General features: G+C 36.2%; 1 protein-coding gene across 1 annotated transcript in view; it reads left to right on the top strand.

The window, feature by feature from the left end:
- LOC129939353 (tachykinin-like peptides receptor 99D) overlaps window positions 1–22616 on the top strand; it is a 222462-nt gene that overhangs the window by 130904 nt on the left and 68942 nt on the right. Inside the window, exons 5-6 of the mRNA XM_056047333.1 lie at window positions 1165–1380; window positions 15999–16149. Of these exons, the coding sequence (XP_055903308.1) occupies window positions 1165–1380; window positions 15999–16149 (367 nt within the window). The remainder of the gene's footprint in view (window positions 1–1164; window positions 1381–15998; window positions 16150–22616) is intronic.

Here is a 22616-nt window from a genome sequence, read left to right as displayed (position 1 = left end):
TTTTCAGAGTCACTATCTGCAGACATTTGGTCCAGGTTTTCTCTGATTTTCGCCATGTCATCATCACTTTCCGCACTTGAAAAGTCTAGACCGTCTTCGCTCCCTGAGGGTATATCTAAATACTGCTCAATCAACTCATCAGATATAACCTTCTTCGCCATTATCTGTAATAAAATCCAACCATTCATTAGTTCACTTCTAATATGTTGAATATTAGAAGTGAGCTAATGCATGGTGTACCATATCTTTAACGTTTAAATAAGTAGGTATATTAGTACATAAAACAATAATAATTAAAAAAATAACTTACCTTCGTTAATTATACTTTATTTTCAATGTTAACTTATTTTTTTCCACCTAGACATTTTGGTACAACTATTTTATTTGGATTTTTCAATTTACGCAAACCACGAAATCAAATCGATCGTTCAACTTTCTGTACGAAACAATATCAATCGATAGCTTACGCTATCTAGTGCATACATTTGTCCTTAGTAAACCGGTGCTAAGAGCTTAAAAATTATTCCGTCGGTCAATAGATGTCGCTATGTTTCTCTATACAATCAGGAGACTTGTTTGTTTTGTCTGTACCATATATGGAACAGTATGCATTGTAGGGTTAAAGTAATAAAGTAAAATGTGTTATAAAAATGGTTATTGTAATTTTAATTAATGAAATAAATAAAAATTAAAAAAATCATAATATTAAAAATTGAATTAAATACTAAATACAAATTTTAAGAGCCAGAAGTTATTAGTGTAAGTCACATTCCATCCCGTCAATCACCTATCCAAGGTTTTTATTTAAAAAAAAAAGAGATTTTATAGGCAAATAAAATTGTTCGCAAATTCACATTCGGTTAAAATGGTTTTCTTTTTTGAGCTTATTTGATTCCCTTGATCCCTCAATCCCATTAACAGAAATATATGTTAATATATATGAATAATATTTTGTATGATACTTAACTAAAATGTTCATAATTGTTTTTTATTTTTTTTATTATTTTGTTTGTTTAATGGATGATATATTTTTATGTTACTCAAAGTTTATAGTTCAAAACCATTAAACCATAAAAAAATAAATAAAAATATAAATGTTTTGTGTTTATGAGTATCAAACCTCATTAATTTTATGATTTTTTCCTTTTTTTGTTATTCATATAGGTATGTTGCCATAATGAAACCATTAAGGCCGAGAATGGGCAAAAGGTGTACCTTAACAATAGCAGGCTCGATTTGGATAAGTTCCATTGTGATATCATGTCCCAATGTGTTATTTTTCACAACAGATTCTTATGTATCATCAAAAGATGGCGTACGAACTGTTTGCTATGCTGAATGGCCGGATGGATTAACAAATCATTCAACACTAGAATATATGTAAGTAATATTTATATATATTTTTTTATAAATGATAAAATATTTTATAAACAAACTGTGTGCATTTATGAAAAAGGATATTATATTGATAAAAATAATATATTTTATAATTATGTATCACGCAAGGATTAATGGTATTTTTAGTGAGTGTTAGTTTTAATGAAGGTTTGCTATTTTGTAATTAAATGTTGCTATCAGGGATTTATAGGAGCATTACATAATTTGGATTAAAATTCTGATTATTTATGATATCCATTGATTTTCCTCGGTATTTTATTGCGTGCATGTATTTTTAAAAATGAATCCAATTAACATTTGGAATTTAAATATTTTTGATATTGAATCGCATTTCACGAATTTAATAATTACATTACATACAAGAAAAACTATAAATTCCTTCAAATAAAATGCTGATGAAACTAATCACTTAAACCTTTAAGCTACCGATTATTTATAAATGTGCCGTGATTAAATTTTTAAATCACTGAGTTCATGAGCTTTATCGTTTCAGTCTCATTCCCAATCGAATTACTTGGCTTATTTCCGGTCAATTTATGAAACAATTTTATGTAGTCAAACCATTGCTTTTTTATAAAACAAATTATAATTTTTAAATATAAAATTTAATATCTAAGAAACATGAGAAGTTAGGTATACTTTTACATATAAGCAGGGTTGCCAAACGCATGTATCAACCGTATGCAACCAACGCAAATGTTTAAGATAAAAAATATATTTTAATGTTAAAACTTTTTGACAGTTTTCCATTCATTTCTTATCAGGGTTGTTCTGTAATTGACTATGCTTAGCCAAAGGTGACTGGCTCGAAATTGTCAATTATTATTTTGAGGTGATTACTGCTTCCTATTCATCGCATCTTCCTATCTCTTACAAATCACGGACCCCTGAATGCGATTTCCGACAACAAATTGAAAACGGATTCAAAAAGCTTCGTTGGATTGATACGAAATCCGATATCTTTAGAAGAAATCTACTTTAACACCCAATCAATTCTTCAAGTCTGTCAGAAGTCCTAACAATAGAGCAAATAACTATAGATCTTGTTGGTATGACGAAGAATGTAGGAAAAGTAAAAAAAATCTTTCGCGGTACTTAAACTCTTTAGAAAAAACAATAATTAGGCCTCTAGGTTAGGTTAGGTTAGAGTGGCTGTCTAGATATCATTGACACACGTAGACCTCAAGGGTCCATTGTGATACCACTAATGAGGTTACTCATGGGAGTAATGAATTTAAACAAACCATTTTGTGCTTTTAATAAAGTTAGAGAGACGTTTTGTGTCAATATTTGCCAGTTCACTGGTATTATCGAAGAAGGGATTACCGAGAAAGTAATTCCTTCTAATGGAGAGTGCTGGACATGTACATAGAAGGTGTTGGACTGTTTCCTCTTCCTCCTCGTCCATGCAGCTTCTACAGAAGTCATTTGTGTAGACCCCTAGCCTCAGAGCATGTCTACCTATGAGGCAGTGTCCCGTTATTACTCCAATTGTAGAGCTTATACTTTGTCTGCTTAGTGATATCAAGCCTTTTGACCGTTTTAAGTCAATACTTGGCCATATTTGCTTAGTTGCCAGGCAGGTGGTACTTTGTGACCATCTAGTATTTGTTGTTTCTAAAGCATATTGCTTGAGAAGATATTTGCATGTAGCAAGTGGTGTTCCTATGTTATGTTTTTGTCTAACATAAGGCAGAAGTGTTCCGTTTTTGGCGAGCTCATCGGCTTTGCAATTTCCCGGAATGTCTCTGTGGCCCGGCACCCAAATGAGGTGAATGTTAAACTGTTCCGTCATCTCCTTCAGAGATGATTGACAATCGTGGACTGTTCGAGAGTTTGTGGAGACAGACGCGAGAGATTTAAGAGCGGCTTGGCTGTCCGAGAAGATTCGTATATCCTTACAAGATATAACGTTTTCTTTGAGCCAGGATAGTGCTTCTTTTATCGCCATTACTTCTGCCTGGAATACACTACATTGATTGGGAAGTCTATAGGATAGACTGAGATTCAGTTGTTCTGAAAAGATACCACTTCCAACTCCGTGATCGGTCTTTGAACCGTCAGTGTAGAAGTGTACCGCATCGTCTTCCAGGGGTCCCTCTTCTTCCCAGGAGGATCTTGAAGGGATGGACACATGGAATCTTTTACCAAATACCATTTTTGGGGTGGTATAGTCTAAGCGATCTGGGATAGATCTGAAATTATCTAGAATGGTTGTATGTCCAGTATTGTTACTGGTCCATTGAGAGGTGGCTCTAAGCCTTACACATGAGTTGGCAGCCACCTTTTTAGAGAAGATGTCAAGTGGTGTTAGGTTTAAAAGCACTTCCAGTGCTGCGGTTGGTGTTGTGCGAAGTGCTCCTGTGATGCACATACCTGCTGACCGCTGGACTTTAATGAGTTTATTTAGATTTACCATCTTATCCAGTGCGGTCCACCATACGACGGCTCCATAAATGAGTATCGGCCTGATTACCGAAGTGTATAGCCAGTGGGTTATTTTTGGGGAGAAGCCCCATTTTGATCCTATGGCCTTTTTACAAGTAAAAAGCGCTACAGTAGCCTTTTTGACTCTTTCATCAATATTTGCCTTCCAATTTAGTTTTTTGTCTAAAATGAGGCCCAAATATTTAGCTTGGTCGGAAAAGCTTAATGGTATTCCTTTAATCTTTGGTGGGCTAATCTGAGGAATTTTATATCTTCTCGAGAAGAGTATTAATTCTGTTTTGTGTGGGTTGACGTCCAATCCACATTGATTAGCCCATTTAGTTAGCCTGTTTAGGGCATTTTGTAGGAGTTCCGAGAGAACTTGGGGGTGCTTCCCAGATACGGATATCGCAACGTCATCAGCGTAGGCAATCACCTTGAAACCTTCTGTTTCCAATGTTGTAAGTAAGTCGTTTACTACCATGTTCCATAAAAGAGGCGAAAGGACTCCACCTTGGGGAGTGCCTCGATTCACCGATCTGGTGGTAGTAAAACTTCTCATGTTAGAAATTATTGTCCTGCTTTTGAGCATGAGACTTATAAGATCTATGAGTGACTTCTCTAATTTCAGCTTATCCATTGCTGTTGTGATCGCCTGGTAACTGACGTTGTTGAAAGCTCCTTCAATATCTAGGAACGCTACCAGGTTATATTCTTTGTATTCGAGGGAATGTTCAATAGTACGTACCAGTGAGTGAAGTGCTGATTCTACTGATTTTCCCTTAGAGTAAGCATGTTGAGCTGTGGAAATGAGACATGGTTTTAAATTATGTCTGATATAAATTTCAATCAATCTTTCCAAGGTTTTTAGAAGGAAGGATGATAGGCTGATTGGTCGTAGATCTTTAGGGTTAACGTGTGAGGGTTTCCCTGCTTTGGGAATGAAGACTACTTTTGCCATTCTCCAGGCTTTGGGAATATATCTCAACCTTACACAGCTTGTCAGAATGATTTCCAATGGTGGAATAATCATGTCTGAGCATTTTTGTAGTTCGGCCGGAATGATTCCATCTGGTCCTGGAGATTTATATGGATCAAAGCTGTCTATGGCCCATTGCAGTTTTTCCCGCGTTATTAGATCAACTAAATCGCTTGTAGAAGCTTGAGACTCTGATGTTAAGTCGTTGAGTATGTTAGAACTACCTGGAAAGTGGGTGTCTAATAACAGGTTAAGAGATTCTTCATCTGTGATAGTCCATGTGCCTGTTTCTGTCTTTAAAGCACTAGGTATTGTTGGACTTTTTGAGAGAATTTTCCTGAGTCTTGAGGCTTCTGAAGTATTTTCTATTTTACCACAAAAATTTCTCCAAGAAGACCTCTTACTCTTTCTTAATTCTTTTTTATATTGCTTTAGAGCTTGTTTGTATAAGTCCCAGTCAGAAGGAGATCTAGTGTACTTAGATCTATTGAAGAGTTTACGACAGCTCTTTCTGAATGGTTCTAATTCTTTATGCCACCAATGAGGTTTCTTTTTACCCTTTAAAATGGTTACAGGGCATGAAGATCTCATTGATTCATTTAAGGCTTCGGTGAGATGATTTACAGAAAGGTCTAGTTCATCTTTACTGGAGGAGCTTTTAAGAAGGTTATGATTAAGCAGTTGTGCTAGTACCTCCCTATAACGCTCCCAGTTGGTATTCCGGTGATTTCGAAATCCCGTAGATGTATTTGCTACATCTTTGAGCTCAAACTGAATGTATTTGTGGTCAGAGAAGGAATTCTCTTTTGAGACATGCCAGTTTGAAATCATATTGTGGATCGAGTCAGAGGTAAGTGTAATATCAAGTACCTCTTTCCTATTCTTGGTTACAAATGTGGGTTCATTACCAATATTACTTATGAGTAGGTTAGTGCTTAGTAAATAATCAAATAAGTACTCACCTCTCTCATTTATATCAGAGCTACCCCATACCGTGTGATGGGCGTTAGCGTCTGAACCAATTAGGAGACCAACTTTTTTCGATTGCGCGTCCGCAATTGCCTTCCTCAAGGTGTTTCCTGGAATTGGGCTGTCGTGGCCAAGGTAGGAGGATATGAGCCAGTAGGTGGCTTTATCTGTTGTTAGGACAGCGGTGGTGGTGTCCTTGTCGCTGTAATTGGGGAGTAAAAATATGTTTAAGTCATTTTTTACTAACATGCATGACCTTGGTTCACCTTTCTCCGATGCATATAATATTTTATAGCCAGGAGTCCTGAGACCTCTGATGATGGAGTTTGAGACCCACGGCTCCTGTATTAAGACGATGTCTTCCTTGTTCTTATGCAGTCGGAGTATCAGGTTGTTTGTGGCCATGATGGCGTGATGGAGATTAATCTGTACTAATCGCAGCATTGCTACTATTAGTCAGATCAACCTCCACCACTGTTTTGTCGGCGTTTTCCTCGTCTGAGGAGGACCTAAGCAGGTCTTCCTCACTCTGGGTGATGCCTAAGGTGGCGTCTTCAGTCTCCATGTCGGAGTTACTGTCGACTTTAGTTTTAGCCTCCACGTCGGATGGCTTATTTGGGGCAGTGGATGTCGATGGTGTTGCATCGACCTCCATTTTCGTTGCCAATGAATCGCTTCCCTCCGCTGAAGAGGCTTCTGTGGGGGGCGTGTTTAGCGTATCTTCATCTTTTTTATAAATACGCATCATGATTTCATCGAAACCATACCTAATCACACCTTTGGTCGCGGCCAGTGGAGCCAGTGATTCCCTATTGATCAGCACGAGAGCCGATCTATAGTGACCCACTGTCTCCTTCTCAACCTTTGGTACTTTCCAGTCGTGAGTAGGCAGGTCCGGATTACTTGTTTTGATCAGTTTCATGATCATGTCTGGACAGTTGTGAAGAGCCGGGACCATTATACGTGCTCTTGGCCGGCAAGGAATATTCTCCCTTGCAACAACCTCGAGCTTGGCACCCGGCCAGACTTCTGGCAAGCCATTGACAGCAGCCCTGTATAGATCGAAAGATCTCTGATCACCACATGCGATGAGTTTGATGCGATTTTGGTACCATCCTGCATCGGCTGTGTCTGGGAGAGGCCCCGGATTTTCCTCGATAACAGATAAAAATCTGAAACCGAGGTGAGCCTTGACCTCTGCCCAATGATCATGAGAGATGTTACCATCCACATGACTCCTGTCAATGACCGCGGCAATGATCTTACCTTTGAGCGCGTCGCTGAAGGAGAGATCTTTGTTGACGGCTGATGTGCTGTTGGAAAGCACCTTCTGCCTTTTTGGTTCGGGCTTGTCACCCTCGAAAGACCTATCTCGCTTTGACGTTGAGTCGCCGCAGGTCGGTTTAGCTTTTTTGCTAAGAAAGCCACTAGCCCACTCGAGTTTACGCGTTTGCTCTGGGGTTCTTTCCGCCGCCGGTATGACACCGACTGCGGCTAGAATCCTTTCGGCGTTGCGTTGGTCTCGATTGGCCTGTGACTTCTTGGACTTCTTTTTGGCCGGCCCAGAACTATGTCCGTGTATCACAGATGTGGGTCCACCTCCAGATTTAATCGCTACCGATGCCAATCCGGGTGTGCCCTCACCCTTTGAGTCAATTCCACATGTCGCAGATTTTGTCTCTCCGGATGGGGTGTCCCTTTTTGGGGTCGCTTGCGACGTCCTAGCAGGAGCGGGGAAGAGGTGGGGTGTGGAATTTCCGCCATTGGGACTGCCGAGCGTCACAGCTGTTCCACTGACGGGTAATTCCTTTAAGTATATGTTGCGGCTAGTAGAGGGAGAAGGACTCTCGCCACTAGTTGCAACCACAGGGTTGACAACACGTTCACACACCTGATTTGGCTCGACAGCCTTTTCAGGTGATGTGACCGCATTGGCAGCCTTGGTGCGATTTTTTTGTTTAATAATTGTTTTGTTTGTTTGTTTATTTTTAAATTTTTTCATTGTATTCCCACGAGTAAAGCGGAAAGACGGTCAGCCCCGGCAGAGCCGCTTGCCGGGGTAAGGCAGAAATATGACGGACCTTGCCACAGCATCCGAAAGAGCTCGTTAACGGCTGGTTTATCCCCCAGCCTTTCATTCTTCGGCACGGTTTTCGTACTAGTACGCTCACACCACCACTGAAATTAGGAACCTCTAAACTATGATTAAATTGGGTTTCCGAACGCTGCACTATTGAGGAGTTACAACAATTCAGCGATCCAACTCAACCTTAGCTAATCACCATCCTGCCAAAAACGCACAGGACTACTGTGGTGATCATTGCCCGCCTGGCACCCACTTGGAGGGTTTGAATGAGGATTTTGCCGGGCAATTAGGCCTCTAAGAACGTATATCTTCAAGCAAATAATTCGTACAGAAAATTGTGTAGCCTCATAAAACAACAGTATCTGAAAATCATGATGTTGAACTCTATAGATGTGTCGACTAAATTAAAAGTATTTGAGACAACTATCAAAAGTTCCCTCTTATATGTTAATGAAGTTTTTTGAAACAGAATTAGAAGTAATACAATCGAAAAAAAGCTAACGGAGGTTCGCCTTAAATAATCCATTTCAAGTTTTAATCGTTTCCTTTACTGATAGAGATGGTTTACCGAAGCATAATCTTCTTTGATGGTTAAAAATTAGCGCACACAGATGAAATAAAGGCAATCTTCTTTAGCTCTCAAGTAACCTTAATTGCAAAATTCGTCAAAGCTTACGTTGTATGGTTTTCCATTTAAATGTGGAAGTTCGCATCTTGATTTAAAAACTAGGGAAAAATCTTTATAGGCGAAAGAATCTTGGAAGTAGTTCTTGTCATACAAGTAATAATTAAGCTGGCTATAACGTAATCTGCTCTCCGATTGACGGGCATTTTCAATCATCTGATTTCGGTTAGATTCTTCAAGTTTTTGGATGATTTCTTAGAACTTCGTTTTCATCTGAACAATATTGTAAAGATTGATCTGCTCAAATTCTCCACAGGAAGCAGCAATGTTTTCCCATGTCCTCATCCACCAGTCCAGTCCTTATTCCGAATTTCGTAGGGAATCATTATCTTACATAACCGAGTTTCCCATAGACCAAGCACTTAAATTTAATAAGCCATGTAACTTTAGACTTAAAGTAAAAAGTTTTGGCAGGCTTGTTTCCAAAAAAATGAAAAGTTTGGTGCGGTTAAGAGATATTGAATATTTTCTTTAAGAAATTTCTTTGTTACTTTTCAATTTCTTCGTATTCTTGCATACTCCATATTTGTGCCGCATAACAAAGCGAATATTTCACTACTGCATTAAAAATATTTTTTTTTGGGTGAAAGTTTTTTGTGATCGTTAGAGAAAATCTTCTTTCAAGTACCATTAATTAAGCTTTGAGAAGTGTTTGCTATTTCTACAAGGTGCTTGCTATAATCCAGGTTTGGATCTAGTAACACTCCCAAATACTTGCATTCTTTTGATATTTCTAAACGACTTCCATTAAGTATCCAGGTGTTCCTAACTTCACTCCGATTGGAACGATAAAAGACCATTACTTTCGTTTTGTCTGTGTTAATGACTAACTAGATCCCACTTGAAACAATTGTTCATAAGACGATTTACCATTAATTGCAGGGTTTCTGCTGATTCGGATAACAAAAGAAGGTCATCAGCGTAGAGTAATAAATTTATTACGCTATCGCAATTCGGAAATGTGCGTAGCTGTATCATTAATAAAAAGAGCAAATAGAAGAGCACTAAGTAGACATTGCTGCTTTGCTCAGTGAGTGATTTAAAGGGTTTTGAATATGTTTTGCCATTCCAGTCTGCAACTTCAGTATCTGTGTTGGATTTTATTTGGATGAATTTTGTTAACACTCCAAGTTGGAAAAGTTTAAAAAATAAACCATTTCGATTCACCAAATTAAATGCAGCTTTAAAATCGGCAAACAATGTGTACACTTTTTTTTCTGGCTTGAAATGCTTTCCCTATTTATGTTAAAGTAAATATGTGGTTCTCAAGCCGGCTTGAACCTCTGTAAGAATGTTATTTACATTCACCCAGTTTTGAAGCCTGTTAATGAGAACACCACAAAATATCTTCGCAATGACATTCATGAAGGATATGCCTCGGTAGTCTTCAACTGAATTTTGATCACCTTTCTTATGGATTGTAAAAATTATCGATTTTTTAAAAGAGGACGGCACATCAGCATTATAAAAACTCTTATTAAAAAAGAGTATGTATAGATGGTTATAAAAAGTAGGCGTTGTATTTTTAAAATATTCGTAGGGTATCCCATCTTCACCCAGCTTTTCCGTCCTTGGCGTTTTGGAGAAAGAGTTGTATTTCGAGTCCAATATATCATTACAAACGAGTGCCTGTGCGTATGAGAGAGTTGTTGTTGGGTTGATTAAAAGAAGATTTTTGAAATATTCAGAAAGATCATCTGCAAAAACACCGTGTCAACCATTAATTTCTTTTGCTATTTTCCAGAACTGTTTTGTGTTTTTGATTTGACTGAGTGATTGGGCTTGCATGAATTAAAAATTGGTTTTCTTAATGAAGCCGATTTTCTTATACTTCTCATTATCTTGTATGTACCATTTTCGAATTTGATCGCAAGAACATCTGCGGAAGGCTTTCAATAGTGCGAATAATTTTTGTCTGGCTTTAAGACATTCTGTATCAAACCATTTTTGAGCAAAAGAATTCGCTGCTTTTGGATTGATCACTATGTAACCTTAATCAGGCTGAAAATATTTCGCATTTCTTAGCTTTTTATCCAATCATACAGGAAATCCGAAGATTATATTTTTATACAAGTTTTTTTTACAAATGAAGAATGTCTTGCAATCTTAAATGTAGAAATTGTACATATATTAACTTTTAATACATGCGATCTAATGATAAACTTTATTTAAAAAAAAATTATTAACTGTACTCTCTTTAAACGTATTTATTCAATTCATATAATTTTCATTTTCGGCAGACTGTTTGTAATCCATGCATGTAAATCTTTTAAGCTTATTCTGTTAAATATATTATATGGAAAAAATAAAGTAAGTAAAGTTTAAAGTAAAATTTCCTTATCAGAAACCACGAAGGCAGGATACTTAAACAAATTGCGTTAAATGTATTTTGGAATACAATTTCAACTTTATTTGATTTTATTTCTTAGAATTATGGGTTTAAAAATGGGTTCAGAAATTATCAACAATCGTACCTCGAATTTTCAAAAATTTTGAATTTTCTAGATGATTTAGATGGGATGATTATTTTAACTTTTAAAATCATTAAAATTTGTCATAGGTTATGCTCCAGAGACGCATAATTATTGTGTTGCAATTTGTTTAAATGGTTTTTAATAATAGCAAATTACTGTAAGGAATAAACTATTTAATACATGAAGATTTAAGCTGATACTGATATCACAACTAAATTTAATTTGCTACAATTAATTCATAGCTGCTATTAGTATTATTAAATCATTGCGTGATAAATATTTAACCTATTTTAAAGAGTATATACTTTTCCAAGATATCAACAAGATAGAAAGGTAGTAAAGGCTAAAGCCATACAACGACAAAATCGTTTTGTGTGCAGCTAATTAATTACTTGAAATCAAATTATGCATGAACAATCATTTATAATTCACTAGAATTGAACCTTTTGACCGAAGAATGGGCTGTTGAATTAATTGTCACAATCGATTATAATTTTGCTTGGGTGGTAAAGGGATAATCCCATAAACTATTATTATATCTATTAAAATTTAACTATCACATTGCAACCAAACTGAAGCCCTATAACTAGATTTACCAGAATATCACAAAATATGGAAACTTTTTTATGAACCAAGTACTTATTGATTCTGAGAGGAAGGAGACTTGAGATAACTCGAACACAAAATATACAACTTTTTCCTGGAATATTGGTATTTAAGTGGAACCACTTACATTTTTCAAGTAAAAAAGTTCTTAAAGAGCACTAATTTTAGGCTCTATTCACTTTTAGCAAGAACAAAGGAAAAGAGCGTACCTACATATTATGATCAGAGATGAGAGTTTCCGTCGTTTTAAAACTAGCTCCACTGAGGAAAAACGGAATAAGTTCGAAAAAGCTATAAAGACCAGCAACTGTCATATTCGACGAACCAAATTTTTACATGACCAGAAATTACGGCAAAAAAAAACTATTATTTCTCAAGGGTAGTCAAAATTTCTGGTGGTTCTTCATTTCCAACACTCGTCCACAATAAAACTCCCTATGTAAGCTCGAATGTTAAAGCCAACTTGCTGGTAGCACAGTTTTTGTTAATTGAGAGAGTATTGCAAGACCTTGACGTACACAAATCCGCTGGGCCAGATAGTATCTCCCTAGTTTTCCGCAGAGGTGTTATTCAACGCTTTTTAAACCACTGTGTAAACTTCCCATCTTTTCTACTCTAAAATTTGTTTTCCCACCGGATGGGAAACATCATTAGTCTAGCTTTTCTCTAAAAGCTGGAAAAGCACTGAAGTCATTTTTTTCCAATGTCATGGAAACCCTTTGTTATTTTCAGCCTTAGACATATCTTAAAGAACGAAAGTTTCACATTGTTTTGGAGGAAGTAAGATCATTGTACGTGATATTTCAAAAGCATTTGCCACAGTTTGGTACCAAGTTCTCTTATAGAAAATGAGTGCACTTGGTATTGGTAAATCTGTTCTTTGTTGGATTAGAAACTTCCTTCTACGAGTATATAAGTTATATTGGATTGTTTTAAGTCTGTCACTGCTAATCTATTAAACTATTTCGCTGACGATAGTACGCCCAGCTTTTCATATTCGTTTTTAGATTCACATACCTGTCCTTCTGATGTTTTAATTCAACCTAAACTATCACTGAGTGGCACTTGCATCGGTATGTGTATCACAGATCACCTTTTATGGAATGATCACATATTCGAAACAGTGTTAAGTCAATTAATGCAGTTGCATGCCAACCTCTACGGTGTGAATCATCTCTATTTGACGACAGTAAATACTTCGTTTTGTCCTCGTTAATGTCAGGACCCATTTTCTTCGCCTCAGACTCTATATTAGAGAAAGCATCCGTCAATGCTCATTTGGTTCTTCCCATAATGTCGATGTCATCTGCATATCCAAAATATTATGTAGATTTTTTAAAGATGTGGCACCATATCTGGTGGTTTCGAAGATTTCGGTTTCCAACGTCATCCTGATAAGTCAAAGCAGTTTGGTAGGAATACCAAAACTCAACATGGCACGGTATAGTTCGTTCTTGTCCACACTGTCAAAAGTTGCTTCAAAAACGATAAGAAGATGATGTGTTTCGATGTTATGTTCTTGGGTCTTCCCCAGGATTTGGCGTAGAGTGAAAATTTGGTCGATTGTAGATTTCCCAGGCCTGAAGCCACACTGGTAAGGGTCAATTAGTTCGTCAGTAGATGAATTTAGGCGTTCACAAAATACGCTTGACAAGATGTTGTATGCAATGTTTAAAAGGCTAACGCCTCTATAGTTGGCGCAGAGAAGGCGGTCATCTTTTTTATGAATCCGGCAGATGGTGCTTAGGTTCCACTCGTCGGGCATGCTTTTTTCCGACAAAATTTTAGTAACTAGCTGGTTTATGCTCCTTACCAGATCTGCTCCAGCGTACTTAAAAAGCTCAGCCTGCAGACCGTCATCACCGGCCGCTTTGTTCGACTTCAGTCTGGTGATGGCTTGTTTGATCACACTATGTGATGAAACAAGAACTCTAGATCGTCAACCAATTATATTTGACGTGGCTGCTCGTTGGCGGGATCGTTGACTTCATCGCCATTAAGCAGCTGGTTGAAATGATGATTTTTAGCATTGACTACGGCATTCCCCTCCTTATCTTTGCAGGCTCCAGGGCTACTAGTGAATTCCGTTGTTTTCTTTTTGACTCTTCTATAAAAGCTCCATACCTGTTTCCTATTTAAACATCCCTGGATCTCCTCGACTTCACGCTGCTCATGGGCTTTTTTTGTTTCTTCTGAGCAAGCGGTTGTCATCCCTTCTCTTGTCGATGTAGAGCTGGCGGGAAGATCGTGTCCTCCTCTTTTGCTACAATCTGCCTCCGTTTGGGCTTTGTTTGCCTGAGCACATTCGGAGTCAAACCAGGGGTTCCTTGGTGGTGGCTGTGAGAAACCTAGCACCTCTTCTGCAGCATTCCTGATGGATTGTTTGCAAAGCTGACAGTGGGTCTCTGGGCACATCTCGTTTGTTTTAGGGTTTCTCGCAAGCTCTAGGGATACTCGGTCGGCAAAGGCATTGGCGGTATCCTCCTGCTGCAGTCTTCCAACGTTGAATCTTCTTCTCGTGGTTGTTGTTCGCCTAAGAGCTTCCATGAATATACTTACGCGCTGTTTAGTACCAACTAGGTGGTGGTCGGAATCTATGTTGGGTGTTCTGTATGTACGAACTCCAAGTATGCTAAGGGAGTGTCTTCCGTCAAGTACCTTTTTGGATATCTGGGCGCAGGAATCTGCTGCTACTAAACACTATGTTTTTCTAGGAAGTCGATAAGCCTGAGTATTAATGTCGTGTAGGCTTTGTCTTGCAATTGATCTATACTAAAGATGCCTTCTTTACCAATTTTGTTGTCAAGATCTCCCAGAAAAATTTTAACGTCGTTTTCGTGCTATTGCTCATATGTTTTGGCGAGCTGTTAGAATAATTCTTCTTTGGTATTGACATCCTTCTCTTCCGTCGGGGCATGCGCGCTGATAAGGTGGTGGAATTTGGCATTAATGCGGATTGTCGTCACTCTTTTGCTTACTTCCCGAAGGCCTTAAACTCTTTGCCTTAATTTCCCGCTGACAGCAAAACCACATCCAAATAAATGTTTCCTCCCATCGAGTAGACACTTCCCATAGTAGAAATCACAACCTTCAATCTTACTACTACTTCGTTATAGCTAGTTCTTTAGAGTGGTCTTGCTCCTACTTCCTGAGAAGGTAACTCAGGATTCACAGCTATGGATCCGATGGATCCAACATTTGTCGTTAGTTCACCTTTCGGCTATCCAGCGGGCACCACTTGGCCTGACAAATAGTCAGGCCGCTATCAAATCGCCGGACTCTGTGTCTACAAACTTTTTAACAGTTCATAACTTTCGGTAATTTCTAATAGAGAGAGCACAACAGTTAATCATTCACTTGTGATGAGTCGCGGGCCATAAATACATTCCAGGAAATTGTAAGGCAGATGAACTCGCTAGATATGGTACAGTACAACCCATTCAATAACGCTTAGCTAATGCTGGCATACCAAGCCCTACATTTAAGCTGTTCTTAATGCAAGACGCTGTGAAGACGGCAAACATCAGGTATAATAACATCACCATACTAGATTTAAAGCGCTCAAGGTGCTTACTATCTCTAAGCCGATCTCATATAAGTTCGATATTAAGTGTCATAATTTGGCCCTGTCAAATAGGTAAGGACGCCACTCGTCTAGGCGTATTCTCAAATGACTTTTGCAGAAGCTATATGGATGAGCAAGAGAGGAAACTGTTCTTTACATCTTTTGTACAAGCTCAAAAACGCAAGGCTTACCGGGGAGAAATCTTCTACTACGATCTAAACGCTTTTTATCATATTTACAAAATCAGTCTTTCACGATTGATTCAAATTGGTTTCATTGAGCTTATAAGAAAGCCTGGGCTAAGTGTGACCTACTCCATTACGAACAGCCACTGTTACCTATAACCTGACCTCTTCTCATTGGACATTTTTGTATCACTTTACGAATATATATAGTTTCGTTTATGTGAAAACCCCACATAAGTTAAAGAGAGGCTAGAACATGTCTTTTAAGGGGGTTTTATTGTGCTTAAACTAACTGATTGACATCGATTTTAAGAAATTGGTGTGAATTTTCTGAAATTCAATTGAATTCAATTTCTGATTTTAAATAAATAATGAAAATTGAATAAACTTTTAATTCAAATTAAAAATTACATATTCATAAACGAATCTCCTTTTCATAAGAGAATAACGGATATAGGTAAATAAAAATTTAATGTCTCAACACTTAAACATTAAAACATGCTTCTGTATTAATTTTTAAATAAATAATTTTAGAGCTACATATATGTACATAAAACGAGACTCATTTATGTGAATTAATTTGTTATTAAATGGAAAATAAAATGAATGTTAATTTAATTGCAGATATAATATCGTTTTTACAATTCTGACATATTTCTTGCCAATTATATCGATGACTGTCACATATGCCAGAGTTGGCATTGAGCTTTGGGGATCACAAGCAATTGGCGAATATACACCTCGTCAAGTGGAAAATGTCAAAAGCAAACGAAGAGTAAGTTTATTTTGCTTTTTTAATAAAATTAATTATTTTAAAATTTGATTGATTGGTTGAGTTGTTGGTTGGTTGTTATGAAAGTATGACATTTTTAACTTCGGTAAGTGAATTTTTCTTGTTAAGGAAAAAGGATGTAGCTTCATATATCCGAAGGTACAGCAGAAACTCGAAGGTAAAAGGTGTTAATTGGAATTTCATGAGTTCTTAAAGTTGGAAAAAATCATAAATTGTAAAGAAAAGTTAAAGAAATAACAATGGGAATTCGTGGAAACTACATGCATAAACATTGGAGCTTACCAGGCAAATTATTTTTTCATTCTTAAGTCAAAAAATATACATGAATAAATTCAATCCAGAAATATTAAATGGAAAACCGTCCTTTTTAAAGGAGAGTGAGTCCTTTCTTAAGAATTTCATCAAGTTTCTTTTCATTTCAGTTTTTTAAAACACAGGATAAGGTAAAAACGTTTTTCCGTTCTTACATTGCTCTTAAAGAGCCAGCACATGAAAAAGAACAAGTTTACTTTATGCCTTTTCGGTCTCCAAAGAAGTTACCACTCCTTTAAAAAATGCATTCCAAGAAGCGGATTTATTTTGTTAAAATGAAAAACATAAACCATGATCCGCTTCGGACGAAAAACCAGTGGCTGAATGTACTTTGGAGCGATGAAACAAAAATATAATTTATTTGGATTTGTTGGAAATGGGAAAATTCTACAGCGAAGCGTAAAATGTCCAGGTACAAAGTCGAAGAAAAAATTCTGAGATTTTGTATTGGCACTGGTACAGTATTTTCCTTAACAGATAGTTGAATTAAATGGAACAAGAAACTTGTGCTGCATTGTGCCCTGTAGCCAATAATAAAAGTACAATTATTAAATGGTGTTCACACTAATCTTCACAGAAAATAGGTGTAGGCCCTAATTAAACCAGCTTCTATTCTAAAATAGAACATATTTATTTTTGATATTAACACACTCCCTTTATTTGTTTGGTAAAATAGTTCTGAACACATTATTACCAAGATCCGAAACAGGAATGAATAGAGTAGAAAGATAGATAGATAGACAGATAGATAGATAGTTTCTTTATTTTAAGACATAAATTATTAACAAATGTTTTTCCTTTAGAATATGGACATGGCAATTCTGCCGTCTGACTGATCGACATTTCATAACAAAAGCACAATTTAAATGTAAAGAAATTAAAAATTCAAGTAAAAATCAATTGCAATAACTAATTGTAGAGTTATGGAAAACTATTGCGGTAATTATAGCATGTTTGCAGTATCTATAGACAGTTGAACATCAAAAGTCTCCATTAAGGATTTCATTGAGCCGAGTTGGGGGAAGAAAACTCAGTTTGAAATACAGCCGTCGAATCTCTTGTGTGTGATGTCTTCTGGTTCTCCGGTGCTACAAAGACTTCAGATTTGTTAAAGATTAATTCGATGCGGAACAGATTTAAGATTCATTATTTCGAGTTGGGCTCTAAATAATGTAACTAATAGCCACAAAAGAAAACTCGTTACTGAAATAATTAGCCTGTGATGTTTTTTGGTGGTTGAGGTTTCTATACACTTTTCTTGATAATGTTGTTGAGGCTCTTGAAAGATGTTCACTGAAGATATGTTCATCAGTTCTGGCGATCAGATCAATGAACATGGTGTTCCATGGATTCAAATTGGCCTCCAAAAAGAATATATAACTGCCATTTGAAGAAGCTATCTGGTTCCATTTCTTAAACGGGGAGGCATTTGTTTACATAAGCTTTGTCATAAAAGATTTGTGAAGGCTTCTTTCATCCCTCCTCATAACTTTCAATATTTAGTCTGAGTTGGTTTTAAGGTTTGTAATGTAAAGAGGGTTATGCCAGACTCAACATATATATAGCATAATTGGGCGTTGAAGATGGCAATTTAAACAAGCTTTGAAGAAATACCTTTGCACGCTTCAAACTTATCCAGTTGTAAATATCCAATAACTTGGGTATTGTAGCACATGCAGCAGTTCACAGTTGCTTGAAAAACACGATATTTGAATTTAAGATCGATTTTTTGGTTAGAGTAAAACTTAGGCCTTATCAAGTTAATAGCTCCATTGGCTTCGTTTCTTTTTTCTTTCACATGTTTCGAAACATTAAGATTGTAAGACAGAAAAACTCCAAGATATTTGAAATAATCAACGACATCAATAGGCGCAATTCAAAAATCATTATTTTTGTCTTGTTATTTTATTGACGCAGAGAGGATTCACAAAATATATTAAGTTTGTTGATTTGTAGAACGAAACTTTGATTTATATACCAGCAAAGAGTATTCCAAACAAAGCGAATAATATCGGGCTTAATATACACACTTGGGGGACACCTGATGTTGATTTAAACCAGAGAACTCGTCAGAGCCAATATGGCCTTGCGTTGAGAAACCCGCTCGAGATCCTCCCTGGAACATGGTGAGTGGGTTGTTGTTCCCAATCCATTCCGTAAATGTCAAGAATTGTAGTTAGAATCTTTCTTAGCGAGTTTAGAATCGAGATTCCACTAGAGTTATCTGGCTGATTGGTATCTCCTTTTTTGAAGATTGCGAACAAAACCGCTTTATTGAAATTGTTGGAAACAAAAGAATTTTTATAAAATTTGTTAAAATATGCCAGAAGATGATTTTAAACCTTCCCTTACTATTATTGGAATGTCATCTGTGCCAGGAGCCTTATTATTTTACTCAAAATAGTTTCAAGCTCAAATCGAGTCATAGGATTATTCATTTTGCAGATAGTGATATTGGGTTGTACATAATAGAAAGCAAGCCGACAAAAGAGTTTCAAAATGAGCTGCTAGTGTCTTAACTTCGAGCGTAGTCACCATGTCTCTATCAAGACCATCCAGCTGTTAAAGAAAGCCTTCGACTTCTTACAATTTGCCAGTTCTTTTGCAAGATTGTTGACTTAGTCAACTATTTTTTTGGAAGAAAGTCTTTGTTACTGTGGGTGAATGGTGCTGAGGCCTTGAGACCTCTTGCAATATGTTCATCTAAACTTTCTAGACTGTTATATTGACACGAGGGAATAGAGCTGATGTTACTGTTAAGTAACAATTTGTATCGGCACAGTTCTCTTTCCGTCTCATTTTTAAAAAGTTAGTTGATTGTTTCAGTACAATTTCATCAGCAACCTGAACCTTTAATTCATTTGGAAAGTGAGATGAGAAATTCGCCACTCCTACTTCAAAATCTAATGATAGATTAAACCACTCAAGATCTTTTTTGCTGCAATATCAATAACAGATTGTTCTTGGCCACTTACGAATGTGAAATCTCCCGAAGCGTGTTGCTTAGAGGATCCATTCATCACGGATAGTCCGAAGTTTTCAAGGAATTCAATTAGTAGTCTTCCATTTCGGTTAAAGGAGTCATATTTAGAGTTTCTGGTAGGATTGAGGTGAGGGTGTTGTGCGAGATTGTGTTTAGGGCAGAAGAATTTTGATAGTTCCCAATCCTAGCACGTAAGTCTTCAATTAACATAATATTATCCAAATTGGAAGTGTTTACGAAGTCAACTAGACTAGAAAAGTCAAACTGCCAGTTATTGCAATTTAAGTATGTTGGGACAATTGTGTAATTTAAGTAATTGATAACAATATTGAGTATAATTCTACTTTCATAGTGAAACATTTTTGTGAAATTGGAATTTATAGCCTTTTTTACACCACATTAATTTCCAACACTGGCCCTTCCATGAATACTTGATCTTATTGCGAGTGACCATAAAATATTGAATTCCTTAAAGTATTTTAAACAATTGTTTTCATTTTTTTTCTTCCAATAAAATAATTATATCATAATTTTGAACGAAATTAAAAAACTCAGATAATAATATTTTGCTGTTGAGACCAGTAATATTATAAAATTATAGATAGTTATTTTTTATAGATTTTTAAATTTAAGTTACTTATACTATGCCAGACGACAGATTCGTTCTATTGTGACTCCCTCCTTAAAGGTGGTCGTCTTTGATTTTGAGGTTCTCATATAGGTGGCAAGCGCCATGGTTGGAAGTTGTCATCAGCAGCAGAAGAAGAAGAAGATGAAAGACTAGATGATAGATCGCTGTCATATCGAAGAATTCAGACGATCTGTCACTGTCACCAAACGTTTGGGTGATTAAAAAATTGTTTTTGCGAATTGCCCGGGAACTTCTGATGGTCATATTCTCATCTCCCTTTATCTTGAGCAGCCCTTTGCAAGTCTGTAATGCGACTTGAGTTGCATCGGTTTCTTCATTTAGGGGAAGGTAAACGACAACGGATGACTTATTAGCCTTTAGTGAAATTATTTCCAGCTAGTTTTCAAACCTTAAAAGTTCTGGGCATTCCTTAATGAACATGAACTAAATAGGACGGCAAAACATAGTAGAAGTACATCTAAGATTTTTCCATAACTCAACACCGGTACTTTCTTCAACCAATTTTTAAGGTGATAATGCTATTAAAAAAACATACTCATCCGTGTTTTTCGAATCGGAAAAAAACTTATTTATATTGGCTATGGCCGGAACATCCGTCAGAGCCCCATTTACATGTGAGAATGGCATGTGTGTCGCCCTTTACTTCAGGAATATCGGCAATATTTTCAACATTTTTTTCGAGAGGTTCCAACAGAGGCAGTGGTTTCCGAAACTTCTCTTTTTTCGGAAGCATTTGATTCTGAAATTTCTCAACTTATATAAACTAGGAAATAAAACCTTACGAAAATCGTTAACTACAGATCTCAATATATTATATTTTTTCGGAAAGATCAAGATGTATGTATGGCGCTAAAGTATCTTTAAGTACTTATGTTTTTTCATCTTGCAAGAACCAACTTCAATACCAGAGGAATGTTCGGAAACTTCGGCAACGAATCTCAGCTCTTCAGATGAATTGAAGACTAATAGTTTCGCAATTCTTCTTTTCTCGTCTTCATTGACGCATCTAAAAATGAAGTTTGGAGTCTGCCCCGACTAGTTTATGGTCTATCTAAATGCTGACATGAAGTGTCGTTTCTTGAAAAGAGTATGATTCCTTAAACATAGCTTCCATTTTTGTTCCAAGTTTCCTTCAAGGTTTTTAATTTTGGACCTTAAATTATTTTTACTGTAACGGGACAATTATTTACATTTAAGTTAGCCAAACTTGAAGTTAAAATATTTTCAATTCTCATTTTTTTGTCAAAAGAAATCCAATTTTTTATAAATTTATTGACTTTTAATGGTTGGACTTTGACATAAAAAAGTTGAATTTTTTAAAGGTTAGCAAAAAGTAGAATGGTAATACGACATATCTATTTTTTTTAAGACTTTGTAAAACTTTTTTCTAAAACCCAACTTAAGTTAAAAAAAAAAATCCTTTAAAATAGGATTTTTTTAAAATTATTTCCCTAAAACCACAAATTACTTCAAAGATTAAATTTAACTAGTCGTACCTGCTCTTAACGTTCCATTATTTATTATTTATAATAAGTGCATTAGAAAACCCTTCCAAAAAAAATAAACAACGATTTCGAAATAATGTGTGATTATTCTTGTTGGTGATTTCGAAAGTCTGGTTAAATAAATGTCAGCCGCTAATTTAAAACGTATCACCTGTCAAAATGTATTATTTCTGGGCCCTATTTCATAAATATTGACAGGTGCTACAGGTGACAGGTGACAATTTGTAAATGACAAACCTGACAATTTTATAAATTCGGTCCCATAAACAAATTGACAACTTTGTAAAATTCCCTGACAATTTTACAAAGTTGTCAAGATTTCGGATCATAAACAAATTGTCATGACAGTGAATTGACAGGGATTTTTTTAAAAATTGTCACAAATTCCCCGACAAATTTGTAGTGACAATTTTTTTATGAAACAGAAAAAATGGTACAAATTACAATTTTGTCAGTATATAGTTGACAATTGTGACAGGCAATTGAGTTTCGGTCGTAAGGTGACAATTTTATTTTAATATAATGTTTTCAAGTGAAAGTGACGTCGAACGCGAGGTACGCCACCCTCGCTTCATTAAGTGATTATCAATTTAAGGAAAAATTCCGCGTCTGCAAAACAACAGCAGAATATATTTTGTTAAAAATCGGTCATCACATTCAGCATCCCATAATTTTTGTATGTACATGCATACACAATTTGTAAATAAAAAATACTGTAGATCAATTCACTTTCTTATGTACGTTAACAAATATTGCCAAAATATGAAAGTGACAAATTTGTCATTTGTCATGACGAAATTGTCATACCTTGACAACGACAAAATTCTCACGACAAAATTGTCATACCTTGACAACGACAAAATTGTCACGACAAAATTGTCGTTGTATTTAACTGACAATTATGTCACCTGTCAATACGTTATGCAATGAAAACTTGTCACATAAGTGTGACAAATTTGTAGAATTGTCACCTGTCAATGTTTATGAAATAGGGCCC

Source organism: Eupeodes corollae, chromosome 1 (assembly GCF_945859685.1).
Source record: "Eupeodes corollae chromosome 1, idEupCoro1.1, whole genome shotgun sequence".
Lineage (NCBI taxonomy): Eukaryota > Metazoa > Arthropoda > Insecta > Diptera > Syrphidae > Eupeodes > Eupeodes corollae.
Note: the sequence above shows the minus strand (reverse complement) of the source record. Positions and strands in the feature narration are given on the sequence as shown.